This window comes from Ostrea edulis, chromosome 4 (genome assembly GCF_947568905.1).
Source record: "Ostrea edulis chromosome 4, xbOstEdul1.1, whole genome shotgun sequence".
NCBI classification, from domain to species: domain Eukaryota; kingdom Metazoa; phylum Mollusca; class Bivalvia; order Ostreida; family Ostreidae; genus Ostrea; species Ostrea edulis.
This window is the reverse complement of record NC_079167.1, coordinates 6,092,439-6,111,516: the sequence shown is the minus strand read 5'-3', so window position 1 is coordinate 6,111,516 and position 19,078 is coordinate 6,092,439. Positions and strand designations below refer to the sequence as shown.

General features: G+C 34.5%; 2 protein-coding genes across 4 annotated transcripts in view; one reads left to right on the top strand and one right to left on the bottom strand.

Moving 5' to 3' along the window:
- Nucleotides 1–3,024: 3,024 nt before the first annotated feature.
- LOC125668857 (putative uncharacterized protein DDB_G0286901) lies at nucleotides 3,025–10,772 on the bottom strand. The gene is made up of 2 exons (XM_048903291.2): nucleotides 10,070–10,772; nucleotides 3,025–3,140 (listed from the first exon to the last, which is right to left on the bottom strand). The coding sequence occupies exons 1-2, from the start codon at nucleotides 10,770–10,772 to the stop codon at nucleotides 3,025–3,027; spliced, it is 819 nt and encodes a 272-aa protein (XP_048759248.2).
- The window catches only part of LOC125667891 (cAMP-dependent protein kinase catalytic subunit 1), a 54,000-nt gene continuing 41,374 nt past the window's right edge, over nucleotides 6,453–19,078 (top strand). The window contains exons 1-3 of one of the 3 annotated variants that reach the window (XM_048901559.2): nucleotides 6,453–7,614; nucleotides 14,194–14,352; nucleotides 14,513–14,607. The gene's annotated coding sequence lies outside the window, so the exon portion shown is untranslated. Of the gene's footprint in view, nucleotides 7,615–9,526; nucleotides 9,627–14,193; nucleotides 14,353–14,512; nucleotides 14,608–19,078 lie in introns of those variants that run through there. The other 2 variants (XM_056161753.1, XM_056161754.1) reach the window with 2 other exon arrangements.

Genomic DNA, 19,078 nt, shown 5'->3' with positions numbered 1-19,078 from the left:
ATAATTACCATCAGTTCTAAACGTACAACCCATCAAAACTTGATGAAAAGAAGAAGAAATAAATACAAGATAATATGCGTTTATTATAATTAGCACACACCACACATGGTTGAATTCAATTTGAAAACTGACCATAACTGTTTCCTAATAACTGACGACGCAATTTTAGTCAGTTTTCTTTAGTAAAACATTACGCACTAGATGCATTGGACCGGAAGCGTTAGGGAATCGATTGCAAATCGACTGATGGCAGTGAGCACATTTTCGCTTACGTTCAGCGCTTAAACATAAAAACCGAACAAACAAACGTGATCCATTGACCCCAAATGAATATGAATGAGATGAACGTTGTACTAATGAATCGTATGAATGCTTGAATGAACATAGTTGTAGTGTGTGTAGGAGTTCAATAAGAATATAAATGTAATGATATAGAATATAATGATGTATCATATTAATTACATGCATTATGAATTAGATGCCTGTCTTCTGACGGGTCGTATTGTGGCCATTCCCGTCTGTTTGTCCGTCTGTTAGGTTTTTCGTGTCATATCTTCCACTGAGTCTAAGACCATAAAACCTGGTCATCTGAGACATCGCGCGGGGGGGGGGGGGGGGGGGGGTCGTAACCCAAAAATAGATCACTTTTGCCTCCTTCTGGAATTTTATAGCTATACATAATCAAATCGTGTTAAAGGTACTGGTTCACGATTTTTGAAGAAAAAAATATTTTGAATTTGTTATGATAAATGATAGGTTTAATTATATTATACAAATTTGTCATACTATTATGTTGCTAAGTACGGCCTAGGTAAGCTTCAGTACTAATTTGAAAACGTTGAAAATTGAAATTCCCGTCATCTATAGAGGCTGCCATGATGTGGAACTCTTTTGTATTCAAGACCACAAAAATCAATGATTTTGACGTCACACCGTCTGTTCCGGTTTTGATGAGCTTCTTTATAAGATCATCAAAGATGTGCATGTGGTAGATTTTACGAATAAATATGTTGATACCTTCCTATCAAGCTATTAATTCATCGCACTAATGCGAAGGGGAGTTGGGGAAAAAGTTGTTTCTTTTTCGAAATTCCTGACCCTACCAAGTCATCTGAAAAGAAAAGACTATTAGGCCTATGTAAACGGTGGATCCATCATTTGTAGTTGAGGTTCGAGACATTTATATGAAGAAACTGCACCGTCTGCCTGGTCTGCGACTCGACTGAACGTTTTCTCTTGTGAAATAACGGGCTCAAATCAATACGGCTCCAAACTTAATTGTTCGTGACTTGTCATGTTTACAATGGTGTTGACGAAATGAACCGGAACCGAATGTGTGACGTCATAAGTTAAACTCCAATGACCGCTCTCTTAGCGGCGGGTAATTTAAAATATATGATAGATTAATATTCATTTAATCATTAAGCAAGGATATTTGTTGTTAAAGACTGTCATTTACAATATCAGAAAGTAACACTTTATTCATAAAAGCAACTATGTGGTTAGGGTTTCCTTTCCCTTTAAGAATATCAGCCATTTATTGTTAATTTTGACCTTCTGAATGTAAGAATAAAAGCAATATTTTAGGCTTAAATCTGTGTTATGTAAACAAAGACTCGAGTCTTTTTATGTATACAAACAAACCAGTGAAATATTAATTTTGTAATATAAAGCATCTTAATTTTGCATAGTCACAAATTTTAACTTTTAAATGACACATTTTACCTAGAGAATGCTTGAAATGTGAAAGATATAATAAACTTAAATTGATATCCATTTCTTTTGAAAATTTCGTAAACAATAACATACTGATAATGTATAACTTTAATTTTTATGTGTGCAATCTTTTAAACACATTAGACAGTAGATTTTGATCCTTAAAGGGGAAAAACAAAATTTTTGGGGAAATCGTGAATCAGTCCCTTTAAGATCATACCTTGCACACTGTAGGACCAAGCTCCTAGTCAGCTGATGGGTCTTGGGTTGAAAGTGGCAAACTCCTAGCACATGGAGTAATGGAAATGTACTACTACTAAATGACAGCATTCCCAGTCATATAATTTCCACGGTGGTTCCGTAGTAGTGAATTACTTTTTGGAGGGATTCGAATTTCAGTATGGCTGCAATGGATTTCATTGGATGATACAAAATTGACTTCTTTAAAATGAAATATCATTGTAGAAGAATATTTCAAACGCCATGGAACTGAAAAGGGAAACATTGCCAAACACTTTTGATCAATTAATTGTGTAGAATTTTATAATATTACGACATTGTCCTCGCCGAAATAGACACAGACAGTTTCTAAAAAGAAAACGCAAAAATCATGTTAAACCCCAATCGCAAAAACTGCAATGATAACTAACGTTATATCCATTAAATACCCAATTGAATACTAGCTAGCTTAGATGATAACAAATTAATTATTGACTGGGAAAATACAAACATAAAGTGACATTATTTATTGTGTGCACAGTTTTGTATGTGATATAGTCGATCAATTTCCACAAAACGTGTGATGGTGATTTTTGACGTCATCAGTTTCAGATTTTGGTGATACCAATAGGAAATTTTGGGGTGATATTGCTATTTTAAAAAAACATATGGTGGATAAACAAAGAAATATGGCGGTCATTGAAAATTCTACTACATCTAAGTATTCATGTCAGCTTTAAAATATCCTGTGCATTTTGTTGTAAAATCCACTTTGAAATCCTGTTCTTCGTAGAACACGAGAACTTTACAAAGGCATAATACGCTTAGTAATCAATAAGAACACGTGTTGCTCTCTAGCAAACATGTATCTTTGCATCGAGTGCAATTTCAAATGGTTTAGATTCATTTCATGTTGTATCGAATTCACCGAGTTTCTCATCCCAATCACGAGCCGAGGTTTCACCCAAAACGAACCCCGATACATACTCACGCCAAAAAACATCTCTAGAGGTGGTAAGTAAATAAGCTTTGTAACTGAAATCTGTATACCCAGAAAACACCAGATACAGTAAAGAGGGCCTTTTACCTTTACTTGTTAATCACGAACTTTCTATGGAAATTGTCATCTAAGTCGGAGGCGTGTGCAACACTGATCTGTAACTTGGTTGTTGGATGTACGAGAATCTGACTTAATGGCGTTCTTCCTACAAGGTAACAGCATCTACATCAGATTACCCCCACCTACTTTCGTCGTGGAAGAAGAAACAACTTGATGGGAAAGACATGTTTGAGTTTATCGATCAGAGAACACTCCGTCAACAACCAGTTTTAAGTGGTGGTCCACGATGTGTTTGTTCCCTGATTGAAAACGGTTCAACACGTCAAAAATTATTTACTCGTGTATCAAATTTGAAAAGAATTTGAATGGTAGTTATCAAGAAGAAGTTAAGAATTTCTACTGTTTACACATTTAATACCTGACCATTTTGGCTCCATCTTAATACCAAAACCACTACCCCTGGGATAATTAAATTTACAAGTTTTGTAAAGGACTACCTGCTCTTTCTAAATATTCAATTTAGTATCAAAATAAACCAAAGTATTATATATTTTTTCCATAGTAATCCAAAGTATCATATATTGTACTGTGTAGTCAATCAAAGTATCATATGTTGTACTATAGTCAATCAAAGTATCATATATTGTACTATAGTCAATCAAAGTATCATATATTGTACTATAGTAAATTAAAGTATCATATATTGTACTATAGTCAATCAAAGTATCATATATTGTACTATAGTCTATCAAAGTATCATATGTTGTACTATAGTCAATCAAAGTATCCTATATTGTACTGTAATTAATCAAAGTATCATATATTGTACTATAGTCAATCAAAGTATCCTATATTGTACTATAGTCAATCAAAGTATCATATATTGTACTGTAGTCAATCAAATTATCATATATTGTACTGTAGTAATCCAAAGTATCATATATTGTACAATAGTAAATTAAAGTATCATATATTGTACTATAGTCAATCAAAGTATCATATATTGTACTATAGTAAATCAAAGTATCATATATTGTACTATAGTCAATCAAAGTATCATATATTGTACTGTAGTCAATCACAGTATCATATATTGTACTGTAGTCAACCAAAGTATCATATATTGTACTGTAGTCAATCACAGTATCATATATTGTACTGTAGTAATCCAAAGTATCATATATTGTACAATAGTAAATTAAAGTATCATATATTGTACTATAGTAAATTAAAGCAACATCAAAATTTTTACCCAAGTAAACTATATCAAATAATAGCTTGCTATAGTAATTTTTACTTCGTTAGGGGGTCCTTTGAATAATTAAAAAATCATGATCATTTATGTGATTTTGACTATGTTTCTGTTAATTAATCTCTTTATGATGCAAAATGATTACTATTGATACGGGTTAGTTTGTCTTAGCCTGAATAGTCCTGGGACAAGGAAAATTCAATAGGTGAGCTCTTATTTTGCAAATTGATGCTTTAATATGTATCCTTCTTTTAGAAAAGCGTGGGGTATATACGCCCCTCTGTCTATCTGTCTGTTTGTCTGTCTGTCTGTTTGCAACACATTTTTTTTTCTGGATCATATCTAATACTGTTTGTTGAGCTTCATCGATGAAACTTCATATCAAGAGTCTCTATTGATTTTAAAATTACCCCTATCCTTTTCCCCAGTTCAGAAGGTCTAGGTTACATGTTGTAAGAAATGGTTTGAGTTTGAAGTAGGTCGATGAAATTTCAAAATATTAAATGTTAGATCCTTAGTATCAAAATTACCAGGGTGGACCCCCCCCCCCCTCCCCCGAAAATATTTCTAGACCTGTGTACGGTTTTATACTTTAAGAGAATGCTTGCAGAATGTTTTGGTAAATGTCCTTTTATATTAATTTTTCTTGCTGTTCCATTCTAACCCCCAGAGCCATAATTTCAACAAACTCGAATCTTCTACATGGAGTATTGACAAGTTACACCGAGATGTGACGTTTTTAAATATCAACATTTCTAATGTTTTTGCCTTTAATATCTTTAAAAATAGTAATGAAAATCATTTCGTCATGAATGCGCTGAGTTGTGAACAATGAATATTGATAAAAACTTACGACTAATTTTAAGGGTACCTGTAAAGTGCGAAACGAAATCGATACGAAATCTACCGAAACGAAACGAAACCCACCGAAACGAAACGAAACCTACCGAAACGAAACAGATTGTATAACCGAACTCTTTTAATTATAATAATTAAAAATGGTATCTTAGGCCCCAGTCAAAGTTACCACATATAAATGAAATTCGCCTTCCCTTTGATGTAGGCTTTCGGCTTGACTGATACAAAGTTTTAAAAGTTGGAAGGGGTTGAGTAAGCACAAAGTACATATCCGAAGTTGATTAAATACCATGTGCAATTAGTTTCGGATTCATAAATTTCAGAACGGAGGGTTGCAATTTCAGAGATATGGGGAAACACACTAAACGAGGGGTGGGGTCGCCGGCGTTGGATCCGCCTTTGGGTATAGATACATTATTTGAAGAAGCTGGTGTCTGAGAAAGTTGAAAGCAGGAAGATCTCTTAACCCCTTATTTTATCTCTAACTGCTGAGGTACGAGTGCTTTCAATAATAGAAAAACATTAAATAGTATACCATATTATATGAATGCAATTCGGTAAGATATATATACATATATTAAAAATTATTATGGATACACTGTATGTAGTGAGTATAAAGATAACTCTATACATTTAGGATGTTGCTAAGACGGGGAATTGAAAATGGGACGGAAAACGGAAATGTGTTATGCAATGATATCAGGAGGATGTTAGCATTTTGTAAAATCAAAAGGCTTATGAACAAGGGAAGCAGAAATTACAAAGATAAAGGGAGGACATACTCAGAATCCACCGTTTGATATACTACATACAAATACACAATATCCACATGTATACATAGATTTGTCTTTAGAGCCAAAAATACTGAAACATGTATGATGCCCAAAGGTGGATCCAACGCCGGCAACCCCACCCTCGTTTAGTGTGTTTCCCCAGATCTCTGACTTATAAGACTGTAACCCTCCGTTCTGAAATTTATGGACCAAAACTGATTACACGTGGTATTTAATCAACTTCGGATACGTACTTTGTGCTTAATCACCCCCCCCCCCTTCCAACTTTTTAAACTTTGTATCAGTCAAGGCGAAAGCCTACATCAAAGAGGAGGCGAATTTTATTTATATGTGGTAACGTTCACACGGGCCTAATATACCGTTTTTAATTATTATAATTAAAAGAATTCGGTTATACAATCTGTTTCGTTTCGGTTCGTTTCGATGGGTTTCGTTTCGTTTCGGTGGGTTTCGTTTCGGTAGATTTAGTTTCGTTTCGGTAGATTTCGTTTCGTTTCGCACTTTACAGGTACCCTAATTTTAACCGTTGGGAATTCCATACTTTGCATAGGCATTTCATGAAGCATCGCAGTTCAAACCCTCGCGTAATTTGTTAAACATGAAATTTCTTAATTAAATGACCCCCTTCCTAGTTTTGCTACTTCCTGACTATATTTCCATTGAGAAGGGTATGTTTCTTTGTTTTTTAAAAATATCACCATAAACTTAAACCCGTTTTACTTGAGGATATATGTGACAACATCATTTGAAAATGGTCCGGTGTCTTCGGAATAAAAGTTGAAATTCTGAAAAATTTATGTTGGACTTACAGACAGACTGACGCCGGGCAAAACTTGGTCAGAAGAGTTCACTTGAGCCTTGGACTCAGATGATCTACAGATGGAATACTCATTAAGTACAATGACTTTAAATGGAAGGTTCTTCATTGATCTGTAGACCGCATCTATTGGTGATAATATCATAAACTTTTCAAGATACGCATATTTCATCACCCAGTGGAAAACGATCGTTGAAATTAGCTTTATTCATGGGAAAGGGGGTACTGACTATTGAATGTGCATTACAAGTTGTTCGGATCCGTTATTAAATTCATTTGTCGGAATTATTCTGTCTTCAAAAAGGAATTTAGTTGTGTGTCGTATTGATCGACACAGTGCAAAGTGAAAGCCGACGTTGATTTCGTTTAAAGAGACAAAAAGTTACTTTAGAAGCAAGTCCCCAAAGAAGGCTTCAATGTTATCCTCGCTTTTATTTTAGTTACAATTAAGTCTACTCCGTTGTACCGGCGTTACTCTCTCGGTGCGGAGGGATTATATTAGCCAATACACTTGGTGGCATCGATCACCAGGCGATCTGACGATTTGAGTTCACTGCAGAAAAAGAGTCATTCAATACACTGTTCATAAAATCATTGCCAACCACTACAGCGGTTCCTGGTATAAGGAACGACATTTGACATGCTTTGTTGTGACAAATCCTGCTGGTTTACATGCTCGTCAAGTCGGGAGATTCCACACTGTTAGATAGTCTTTGGTCTCGTAGGATTATGTACTCTGCAGGGGAAGCGTTTGTGCAATCAAATAAAACGTCTTGTTAGAACAACCACCACCGATGTTTTAATACGCTTCGCCGTCTGGTTAATCGTACAGCATCATTGTTGGTTTTCTGGTGTCTGGTTAAGACGGAACAATACTGGCGCTTACCGATATTTTCAGGTAAGGAGTTTGATTTATTTTTTAGACTCAGACTGCCATGACTAAGTCATAACCGATATCAAAGTGGATTAGAATATTAAGAAAAAAGTATTTGGTAGCTTTTACTTTTTTTTTCTTTCCTCTTTGTTCGTAGTGTGTCTGACGCAACTATATATAGTCGCTTTTTAAAAAAAAAAAAATACAACTCTCCTCAAACACAGTTTAAAATGATTGTTTAAAAATGTTTTTGATATTCGGATTAAAAGCATGTATAATAGCATGAATTTAAGTAGTGAAAAACGAAGCATACACAGAAATTGATGCTTATGACTTTTGTCAACAAATGAGAAAAGGGGTATCTTTACATACTTCATTCATTTAATTTTAGTACTAAGCACATTTTACATGAAAGGTGTGTGTGTTTGTATTGTATTGAACATTTTGTTAGGAGTCGGACAAAAATAGAGTTGGTACCACACTGAGGTATGTCAGAAGTTACACGGTATTCACTAACCCGGATTTCTTCACGATACACCATCATCTGTGATCAGCGGTTGTCTGTCAAAAGTGGCATGGTGCTCAGAATGAGGAGCGCCAAGATTGCATCAAAATGCATTCCCTGGTCGGGCAATGATAATTTCATTATGGCGTAATATGTCCGTGCCATGTTCAAATTAACAAGCTATCAAAATTTTAACTTAGATTATCAGAGAGAAATGTGCAATTTTGTGGCACTTTCTTCTAGTCTAAAGTTGCCCCTGACATGCTTGTGTTAATAGTTGCTCTTAAGAATTATACCGCATCACCTAAGAGGAGGATTTTAATGATTTGCTTTTGCCGCTTCTAATCCGGAAATTGATATTTTTCCAAACACCAATTTCTATCCACAGGAGAGACATGCCGCTCTGTACAGACATGGTACAAGGCGTGTGATTGACTTTAATCAGACTGTTAATTACCAGACCGGGGATCAGGTACCAATACACAGAAAATCTGATTATCACACAATGACATATTGTGATAGTATTTGCCAAAACAACATTGAATTCAATGAAGTGAGAAGGTCTACCCTCTTGTTACTGTACATAGATCACGTAAGACCATTAGTGCATAAAGGGCAAAATCAGTAAGCAATGTCACCATTGGTAGCTTTATTAGATTTTGCATTGTCACGAATGAGGTTTGGTTCATCACTGTCCGTGTTACATACAACTGATTGTTGTGTAAAGCCCCCATGTAAACGTTTCAATTAGAAATGTACCTTGATCACCTTTTCCGTTCTCAGAGCTGTGTCAAATGATAGCTACAAAAAGTTTATTCTAGCGGCGGATCTAGAGGAGGGGTAAATGGATGAATTACATATGATTAGTGTGCATCCGTCTACCAAGCAAACAACAAGTAAAGGACACCTGTTAATGCTATCTAGAAGATATGTACCAAGTCTTTTCCTTCTCAAAACTATTAACACTATTATACTACATGTATTTGTTCGATTTTTTTTATTCAGCCAACTTTCATAAAACCTGCCTGCGTGTGTGATGTAAAAAAAAAAAAAAAAGTCTTTGTTTTGGCCAACTTTCATAAAATCTACGTGTGTGCCTGATGTATGTGGTAGATTTTAGTTTTGGTCAGCCTCCCAAGTAATTTGAGTACCTTTATAGTTCACATGTCCTAGTTGTGTTTAATAAAGTTGTCCATGCGATATGCAAGAAGTTTATAATATCTACCCTCATTCAAAGTATGTGATACTGTCCAATTTATTAAATGTACGACTTGAATTCTTCAGTCTCACGGTACGTGGTCTCTACAGTCTTGGTAATTTAAGTCTGGTAATATAAAATCAAATATTGCAAAACCAGACTCAAGTCTATGCTTCAACACCCACATTATCCTTGCCCGAACTGAAAGAATGGGGCACAATAAACATCGATATTTGTGAATTTACTGTGTACACTTAGATGAAAACTACTGCACGTTCGACAAGATTCGTTCCTCGTTTATGGTTTTCTGATAGATGGCGCTAAAATAGACATGTACGTATTTCTTCAATATTGTGTATACGTAATTAGTTTCCATTGACGTGGCTTAATATCAATATGTGTTCTTAACTCATGATTGATTATTTACTAAGTTTATCATCAGGGTCAAAAACTATGTTTTAGAATTCCAATAGACTTTTGTTTTTGATGTTTTTGCATTTCAATAGACTGTTGTTTCCCATGTTTTTGTTATTTAATTGTCTGTTGTTTTCCGTGTTTTTGTTATTTAATTGTCTGCTGTTTTCCATGTTTTTGTTATTTAATTGTCTGCTGTTTTCCCATGTTTTTGTTATTTAATTTTCTGCTGTTTTCCATGGTTTTGTTATTTAATTGTCAGCTGTTTTCCATGGTTTTCTTATTTAATTGTCTGCTGTTTTCCATGTTTTTGTTATTTAATTGTCTGTTGTTTTCCATGTTTTTGTTATTTAAGTGTCTGCTGTTTTCCATGTTTTTGTTATTTAATTGTCTGTTGTTTCCCATGTTTTTGTTATTTAATTGTCTGCTGTTTTCCATGTTTTTGTTATTTAATTGTCTGTTGTTTCCCATGTTTTTGTTATTTAATTGTCTGCTGTTTTCCATGTTTTTGTTATTTAATTGTCTGTTGTTTCCCATGTTTTTGTTATTTAATTGTCTGCTGTTTTCCATGTTTTTGTTATTTAATTGTCTGTTGTTTCCCATGTTTTTGTTATTTAATTGTCTGCTGTTTTCCATGTTTTTGTTATTTAATTGTCTGTTGTTTCCCATGTTTTTGTTATTTAATTGTCTGCTGTTTTCCATGTTTTTGTTATTTAATTGTCTGTTGTTTCCCATGTTTTTGTTATTTAATTGTCTGCTGTTTTCCATGTTTTTGTTATTTAATTGTCTGTTGTTTCCCATGTTTTTGTTATTTAATTGTCTGCTGTTTTCCATGTTTTTGTTATTTAATTGTCTGTTGTTTCCCATGTTTTTGTTATTTAATTGTCTGTTGTTTCCCATGTTTTTGTTATTTAATTGTCTGTTGTTTTCCATGGTTTTGTTATTTAATTGTCTGTTGTTTCCCATGTTTTTGTTATTTAATTGTCTGCTGTTTTCCATGTTTTTGTTATTTAATTGTCTGTTGTTTCCCATGTTTTTGTTATTTAATTGTCTGTTGTTTCCCATGTTTTTGTTATTTAATTGTCTGTTGTTTTCCATGTTTTTGTTATTTAATTGTCTGTTGTTTTCAATGTTTTTGTTATTTAACTGTCTGTTGTTTTCAATGTTGTTGTATTCGTATTGTCTGCTGTTTTCCATGTTTTTGTTATTTAATTGTCAGCTGTTTTCCATGGTTTTCTTATTTAATTGTCTGCTGTTTTCCATGTTTTTGTTATTTAATTGTCTGTTGTTTTCCATGTTTTTGTTATTTAAGTGTCTGCTGTTTTCCATGTTTTTGTTATTTAATTGTCTGTTGTTTCCCATGTTTTTGTTATTTAATTGTCTGCTGTTTTCCATGTTTTTGTTATTTAATTGTCTGTTGTTTCCCATGTTTTTGTTATTTAATTGTCTGCTGTTTTCCATGTTTTTGTTATTTAATTGTCTGTTGTTTCCCATGTTTTTGTTATTTAATTGTCTGCTGTTTTCCATGTTTTTGTTATTTAATTGTCTGTTGTTTCCCATGTTTTTGTTATTCAATTGTCTGCTGTTTTCCATGTTTTTGTTATTTAATTGTCTGTTGTTTCCCATGTTTTTGTTATTTAATTGTCTGCTGTTTTCCATGTTTTTGTTATTTAATTGTCTGTTGTTTCCCATGTTTTTGTTATTTAATTGTCTGCTGTTTTCCATGTTTTTGTTATTTAATTGTCTGCTGTATTCCATGTTTTTGTTATTTAATTGTCTGTTGTTTCCCATGTTTTTGTTATTTAATTGTCTGTTGTTTCCCATGTTTTTGTTATTTAATTGTCTGTTGTTTTCCATGTTTTTGTTATTTAATTGTCTGTTGTTTTCAATGTTTTTGTTATTTAAGTGTCTGTTGTTTTCAATGTTGTTGTATTCGTATTGTCTGCTGTTTTCCACGTTTTTGTTATTTAATTGTCAGCTGTTTTCCATGGTTTTGTTATTTAATTGTCAGCTGTTTTCCATGGTTTTGTTATTTAATTGTCTGCTGTTTTCCATGTTTTTGTTATTTAATTGTCTGCTGTTTTCCATGGTTTTGTTATTTAATTGTCTGTTGTTTTCCATGGTTTTGTTATTTAATTGTCTGTTGTTTTCCATGGTTTTGTTATTCAATTGTCTGTTGTTTTCTATGTTGTTGTATTCGTGTAGTCTGTTGTTTTCAGATTGATGATACATATTCACCGCATTATGTTAAATACATATAATGGGAACTTAATTGAAATTTTGTTGTTTCAAAAGAAAATTAGAAAATGAATAAAAAATAACTAACAAAAAAAAAAAATGTACACAGAGTAATAGATATATTTCAAATGTTATACAATATTGTTTTCATGTCTTCTGAAAACATTGTTGCAGAATGCTATATAAAATTCAATAGAATATATTCTAAATAAGGCGACCAGTTTGATGGGCGAATATATTCCTGTGACCCTTTATGGCATTAAATCGCTGAAAATTACGGAATCCATTTCGAGATTTAATGAATTGTTTCTCACAATTCTAGATACCATAACATTATATATAGCTCTGGAGGGAATGATGCCTCGGTCGCCTCCAGTAATGGTCAGTCATTATATATAGCTCTGGAGGGAATAATGCCTCGGTCGCCTCCAGTAATGGTCAGTCTTGGGTTACTTCTCATAAACAGCTCATCGTGACGTTGATAGAGAGACCCTGACACATCGGCAGACACAGACGGCAAACAGCGTACAAAATCAAAAGGTCACAAGCAACTTCAGAAAAATATGAGGCCTTTGGCCTACATCAATCACATGAACAGTTGCATTTTCTCATGTAAAATATTTACGCATCACATCCTGGCCGTGGGGTCATGGTGGGAACAATGTTGAATCTACACTACACGTAGCTGCAGAACTGTAGCTCTCTGAAAAAATATTTCAGAGAGCTACAGTTCTGCAGCTACACTACACGCGGATGTTTATATATGATATATTGCACCCTAACAAATGGGTTTGGAGATTTTTATAGAACTATCCAATGAATTCCTCTGTAACACTTTAAGGAGGTATGCTATACTATAGAAAGTTTATATGGATGAAAAGTGGGGGATATGTACAACAATATTTTGAAATTGGAAACTTTCAAATTTACGTTATTTAGTCAAAAATGAATTTTTGGTACAAAGCAATCTGATTTTTTTAAAAACCCTGCTGGACTCCAACCCGAGATCTACAGTTCAGCAGTCGACGTGTTAACCTACTGAGCTACTCAGCTAGGCGATACTAATATTTTTTTTGATGAATAGACAAATATTGCTGATATTTATATTTCAATCCCTGTTTTAAAAGGAAGTCAGGCATTATGACGATGTAGAGTACCTCCTTAAACCCCTTTTGTGGTTCTATCGAGACCCCAGGAGTCACGGTTTAAACATGAAGATGCTTGCACATTGATTTGACATATTGCACCCTTGTTGTTCTTCACAAGTATATTCTAAAGTAATTTTTCTTATGTACATGTATTCACGTGTATGACCTGGAACAAACTCTAACAATCTGTAGCACTCCACCTACAGTTGGTGAAGTCTCGAAATGAGTTAAAATTCTCAAAGGAACGTAAAACAAACAATTTCAGTATATTGGAAAGTATCTATACACGTTCAGTTATTGGAAAGTATCTATACACGTTCAGTTATTGATACTGTTGTTCAAAATGCATGTACATATCTACGTACTCAATACTTCACTGTATACGCGGTATTCTTATCAGAACCGGTGTAACACCAGCACCCAATCCCCCCCCCCCCCATTTTTAAAAAATCTGTTTAATTATTTTCTCCTATTTTTAATCTATTTCTTTTTTTCTCAATCAGTTTGATATTTGTTGATATTTTCATGTACTATATTAATTATACCCTTTTATCCAATGGAGAGAGCTGATATAGGCATCGCGCCTGCTGGTCCATCCTATTTTTGTGTGTAGTATAGATAAGATAAGATAAGTTTTATTCCACTTTTGGGCCCAGAGGGCATAACAGCAAAACAGCTTATAAAGAAGGAAATTTCGGTATATATTTTCTACATATATACATGAATAAAATACTGTTCAAATCAAATATATACAGGTTGTATCGCTTTTCTGTTCCTGTAATTCTTGAGAAGAGGATTTTATAAACACCGCAGTCCTATTCAATATTCCCTAAGAAAGGTACATGATCTTTCATTTGAAAAAGAAAACAAACCTGACTATCCTTTTCTCTGGGATGTTTCCCTGCAAGATTGGTTGAAACTGGCTCTGGAGAAGTCTAAACTTGGACAGACAGACCGATGACGGACAAACTTTGATCAGAACGCTTACATCAGATGAAATGTTATACGTCTTGGATGACTTTTTCCCTGTAAAGATCGACTGAATGGCACTCGCCTTGCTGGGAATGACCATATTGATGTTCTTTCTATCCCATTAACAGATATACCGACTACTTCCACAGCAGTTAACGTGTCGTGAGAGATTTGTTGTCATTGAAAATCGACAGCCAAGGGAGCTGGGACGCAGCTTCTCCCATTGATCCCGGAGAGTGACGGAGGTTTCCCTGTTCCCTGGAGATTAGCTCTCAATCTAGTTATTGGTATCAATATATATACTATTAAGTATTATGTCTGTGATAAATTGTTTGCCACATGATATAGGAAATACATACTCAGTGCCGAGTGCCGTTTTTTAAATTGTTTGCTAAAGTCGTTATTTAAGGCTTTAAATATCTGATTCGCAATGGTGGTGTTTTTCAGGGATTACTTATAAAGTCTATCCGGATTACTGAAGAAAAATATATCTGAAACCTATCAATGCGAAATGGTTACTGACAGCAGCTGATTTTCAATAAGTGAGTATTCCGAGCATGTGACACTACGGCGTTGAGGGCGAGGTACGGTAAGTCATTGTACCTACCTATTTCCACCCTTTTACGTAAATTGTTCAATCTGTAACAAACACTCGTGATCACGCATATCAACTAGAGGAAATTCGTGGACAGATCAATAAATATACATGTATGATTGTAAATAATGAATGAATTATTTTCGTTTGACTCTCTATATAAAGTATGTGATAAGTAATAGTGTTGACAGCCTGTGAATGATACAGAATTATCTGTTGGAAGCTGCATGGTGTGGTTACCCTTGTCACAAAGCGTACTAGCCAGTCAGCAATGTGCTCTGCTTAGGGTATAGTTTCTTCGCCCATGTATACGACCATGTCATAGTCACAGAGCTTTTATGTACCCTGAAACGGTGGAGCAGTGTTGTTATTGTCTCCGCCAATCTTCACTGACATGCTTTCAAGCGAAGTAGTAGTTGTGCGTCACATTTTACCTCGTTATAAATATCAGCAGACGAGACTCTTGTTAAAGCAATACTTAGCACCTAGACAAGACACAGGACACTTAACCTAAAAATGTATTTATATTACCACCCTCTTGTTCCCTGTACACCACGCACAGTCGTGTCTCCTGTAGACACCACACTATCAAGTCAAATCTACGTACATTTACTGAAAAATTGATGCATGTAACAGGGCCGTAAGTAGGGTTCTAAATCAGGGGAGGCAGGGGATTGGGGGCCGCCGATTGACTTTACGACTGAAAATGACACTTTTTAAATCCCAATTTATCATGTTTGTGTTTCATTTGTACTATGTAAAGAATCGTAATATGGTGTCAAAGACAAAGGTGCTTGTCTTCATTTTAAACATATATCCTATAATATAACATTTATATAATTTTATTTTCTTTTTTGCCAAAAAATCAGACGAGGCAGTTGCCTCGTCTGCCTCATCGGCAGTTACGGCCCTGTGTAAGGTCATTGGAGGGTCACATATATTGACATCATAGCATATATATCGCTATAATGATTATACCGTATATATATTCATACTATTGAAAGTGTGGAACATGTAGCATCATCTGGAATTCGCGTAGTAATATCTTATATTACATGTACTATTGTAGAGAATGGACTCGATTTGTTGGTCAATCATTATGCTGCACTGGAGACAAATGAATTTTTAATGTGTATCTTAAAAATATCGGACCAGTGTGCTCTCTATCCATTCAAACTTCTCTCGATCCCAGCTACGACATCAACAAGAGATATATTTATTAAAAAGTAATTTTATTAAAACTTTCTACTTCATTCCAATTCTTTCTACTTCTTTCCAATTCTCTTCATTGCGATAGTAGAAGGATCAGTGTTGGCTCCAGGGTAATGTTATCACAAAAGAAGACGAAGTCTATTCTAGATGTTGAAATAAAGTATTAAAACTTACAAAAATATGATTTGTTAGGTCACCTGAGTATACCTGTTGTGGTTTGGTTTTATAAGCCGGTTTTTAGACGGGAAATATTATGTAGAAATGTCTGTACGTCGGTTCGGAGTTTTCTGTTTCTGTCTTCATTTCTAAGCAGAATCTTGTTGGGTAGCTTCACTGTGGGTCACTCTAGATCATGTTGCAATTTTGAACCATTTCGACCTCCCTTACAGGAGTTTTGCCCCTTTATTTGAAATCTAATGATATATCGAGAGCACATGATTTGGTATATTACGAAGTGTTTGTATTAGTTTTGAAGATATGCATGATTTTTTTTATTTCTGAAAAATTAAAAAATAATGGGGCTGTAGGAGGGGCCACAATATGGGATCAAGTTTTATATTGTAATATATACTAGTGGAGAAAGACTAGCTCTAAATATCCCTTTCTCAAGAGCTACAGGGTCATGATTAGTCATATTAATAGTCAAGCATCCTCAGGTTGTACACAGTCAAGTTTGTTCAATTTGCGGCTCCCGGGGGTTAGCTGAGGACACGATAGGGGATCAAATTTGTTCATGGGAATATATAGTAAAAAGTTTTTTAAAACGTAATTAAAAATCTTATGAACACCTAAGCCATGATTAGTCATGTTAATAGACAGGTATCCTTAGATAGTGCAGATTCAAATTTAATGTAATCATTGCCCTCAGGGGTAGGTGGGGACACAAAAAAAAGTTACATCAAAAGTTTTACGTAGAAATGTTATAGGAAAAAACTATTTAAGAATCTTTTCCTTAAGAGTAACAGGGTTATGATCAGTTATATTGATTGATTGATTTTATATTGTTTAACGTTCCGCTTGAGAATTTTTCACTTATATGAAAACGTCACCATTACCGGTGAAGGGCTGCAAAATTTAGGCCTATGTTCGGTGTTTAAGGCATTTGAGCAGGGGGATCTTTATCGTGCCACACCTGCTGTGACATGGGACCTCGGTTTATGCAGTCTCATTCAAAGGACCGCCCCATTTAGTCGCCTCTTACGACAAGCAAGGGGTACTGAGGACCTATTCTGTCCCGTATCCCCTCGGGCTAGTTGTATTGTTATGCAAACATCCTCAGGTAGTTCAGATTTAAGTTTACTCAAGTCCTGGCCAAGAAGTGGGTGGGTGTTAGAGGCCTTAATAGGCGATTAAAATTTTATGAAATGGTATTCTCAAAAGCGACAGGACCAGGATTAGTCCTATTAATATGCACGGATCGTCGGATAGTGCAGATTCAAGTGGCATGCACAGTGTACATATCTTTTGTATGATTAAGGTTGAGGTCACTAGAAAATATTTTGTTTGTTTGTTAAATACGTCCCGTCGATAATTTTTCGCTCATATTGAGATGTCACCAGCTGTAGTAAACAACACATTTGTTAAGACCATAACTTTGTAATGGGGTGGCAGTAGAAGCTTATAAATATTGTTTATAAACGGTCAGTATGCCATGGTCCTTCACAAGGTCATTTAGGAAAGGTCAATGTCATCGATCAAAGTAATTCAGTTCATTTGTTTCGGGCCAAAACTTAGCCATGTAGTCAAAGAGAAATATAAGAACCAACACAAATGTTGCTAATGAGCAGATAAAATGTATAAATTCTAAACTATGAACATATGGACAATATCAAGGTCTCTGGCATTAAAAATGTATAAATGATTGTTCAGGTCACAACTCTCTTAACAAGAGACGTTAGAGACTCACACTCGACACAAAGTTGTTTGGCTTTTTTTAAAAACCAAATGGTGTGGCATGACCCTGAGTTAAGGTTATTTGTCAAGGTCATTGTCATAAAAAGGTTTACGCATTTCTGTGGGTCATGACTTTATTGTGAAGGGATATTAGAAGTTCATGCTATTCACAAAAGCTGATTTGATAATAATAACCTATTCGAAACATTTGATTGTGGTCATAACTTCACAATGGAGAGACAGTTGAAGTTCCTATATTTGTCACAAATGTTGTTTGTAACTAGACAGTTTGCAGTTTGCGTAAATCATAACATCAAGGTCATAATTCTATAGTTAATCGCAACTCTTCTGATAAAATTGACTTGATGTGAAATACTCAGGAAACCGTCAAGGTCTATGTGTTTAACATGGGAAAATTCATTTGATTTTTTTTAATGATGAATATAAATCATAAAACTGTCATTTCACAATAAAATGTGAAAGATTTTGAAACTGATTTAAAATAAACATTTTTTTAATATACAAGATTATGATCAAAATCACCAAATTGATTTTATTTTTATTTTTTCTTAATCTTTGCAAGATTACGAACGATCTATGAATCAATGATGACATATCGACAACAATCCAGTGTTGAAATAATGTTTTCAAATTTGAGATAAATTGCTATTCTAATTGTTCAAGTATTCCCAACTTTTTCCAACACTAGAACGTTCAACGTCAATTAAATGCTGCATTTTTTCTGTCTCTTTCCTTTATTGTTATTATTGGTATATATGATTTGTTATTGTACTCAGATATTACATACACCTCTTGTAGAATGACGAGAGCGAGATTAGAATGACGAAAGCGAGATTAACCTGTCTTTTGACTTGTTTCTCAATCTTTGAGGAGTCATAATTTATAAACAGGTTTCATCATCTATTTCTGAATAAATATTGATGTTGCATCTTCAGCGCTATAAAGCGTCCATTGTAATATCTTGGAAAACATACCGTAAGTACAACGTTGAGAGTTCATGCGCATTCAACGTTGTTGTTGATATGCAAACTTTGCTACTTCGACGTTAGATCAACATTGAAATATGTTGTTCAATCATAATTCCACTTATCTTAAACTTGTAAACAACGTAGACAGCCTCACTTGTCCCATTTTATACTCTAGTACCTTTGAACCAGAGCTCCAATAATAGACGAACAGTGTCCGGCTTTTTCGCATGTGAAACTGAAACATGTACATATTGTATATGTCGGCGTCGATCAGAAATCGGGGAGTGCACCAAACGCGTCCCTAGGCAACTTCCACTTGTATTA

What these genes read in the sequence shown, in the direction of transcription:
- LOC125668857 (XM_048903291.2), bottom strand. Translation starts at nt 10,772, where the DNA reads ATGGGAAACAACAGACAATTAAATAACAAAAACATGGGAAACAACAGA. An exon ending in TAACAAAAACATGGAAAACA is followed by an intron (nt 3,141 to 10,069) that starts GCAGACACTTAA and finishes GTTACCTTGTAG; the next exon opens with GAAGAACGCCATTAAGTCAG.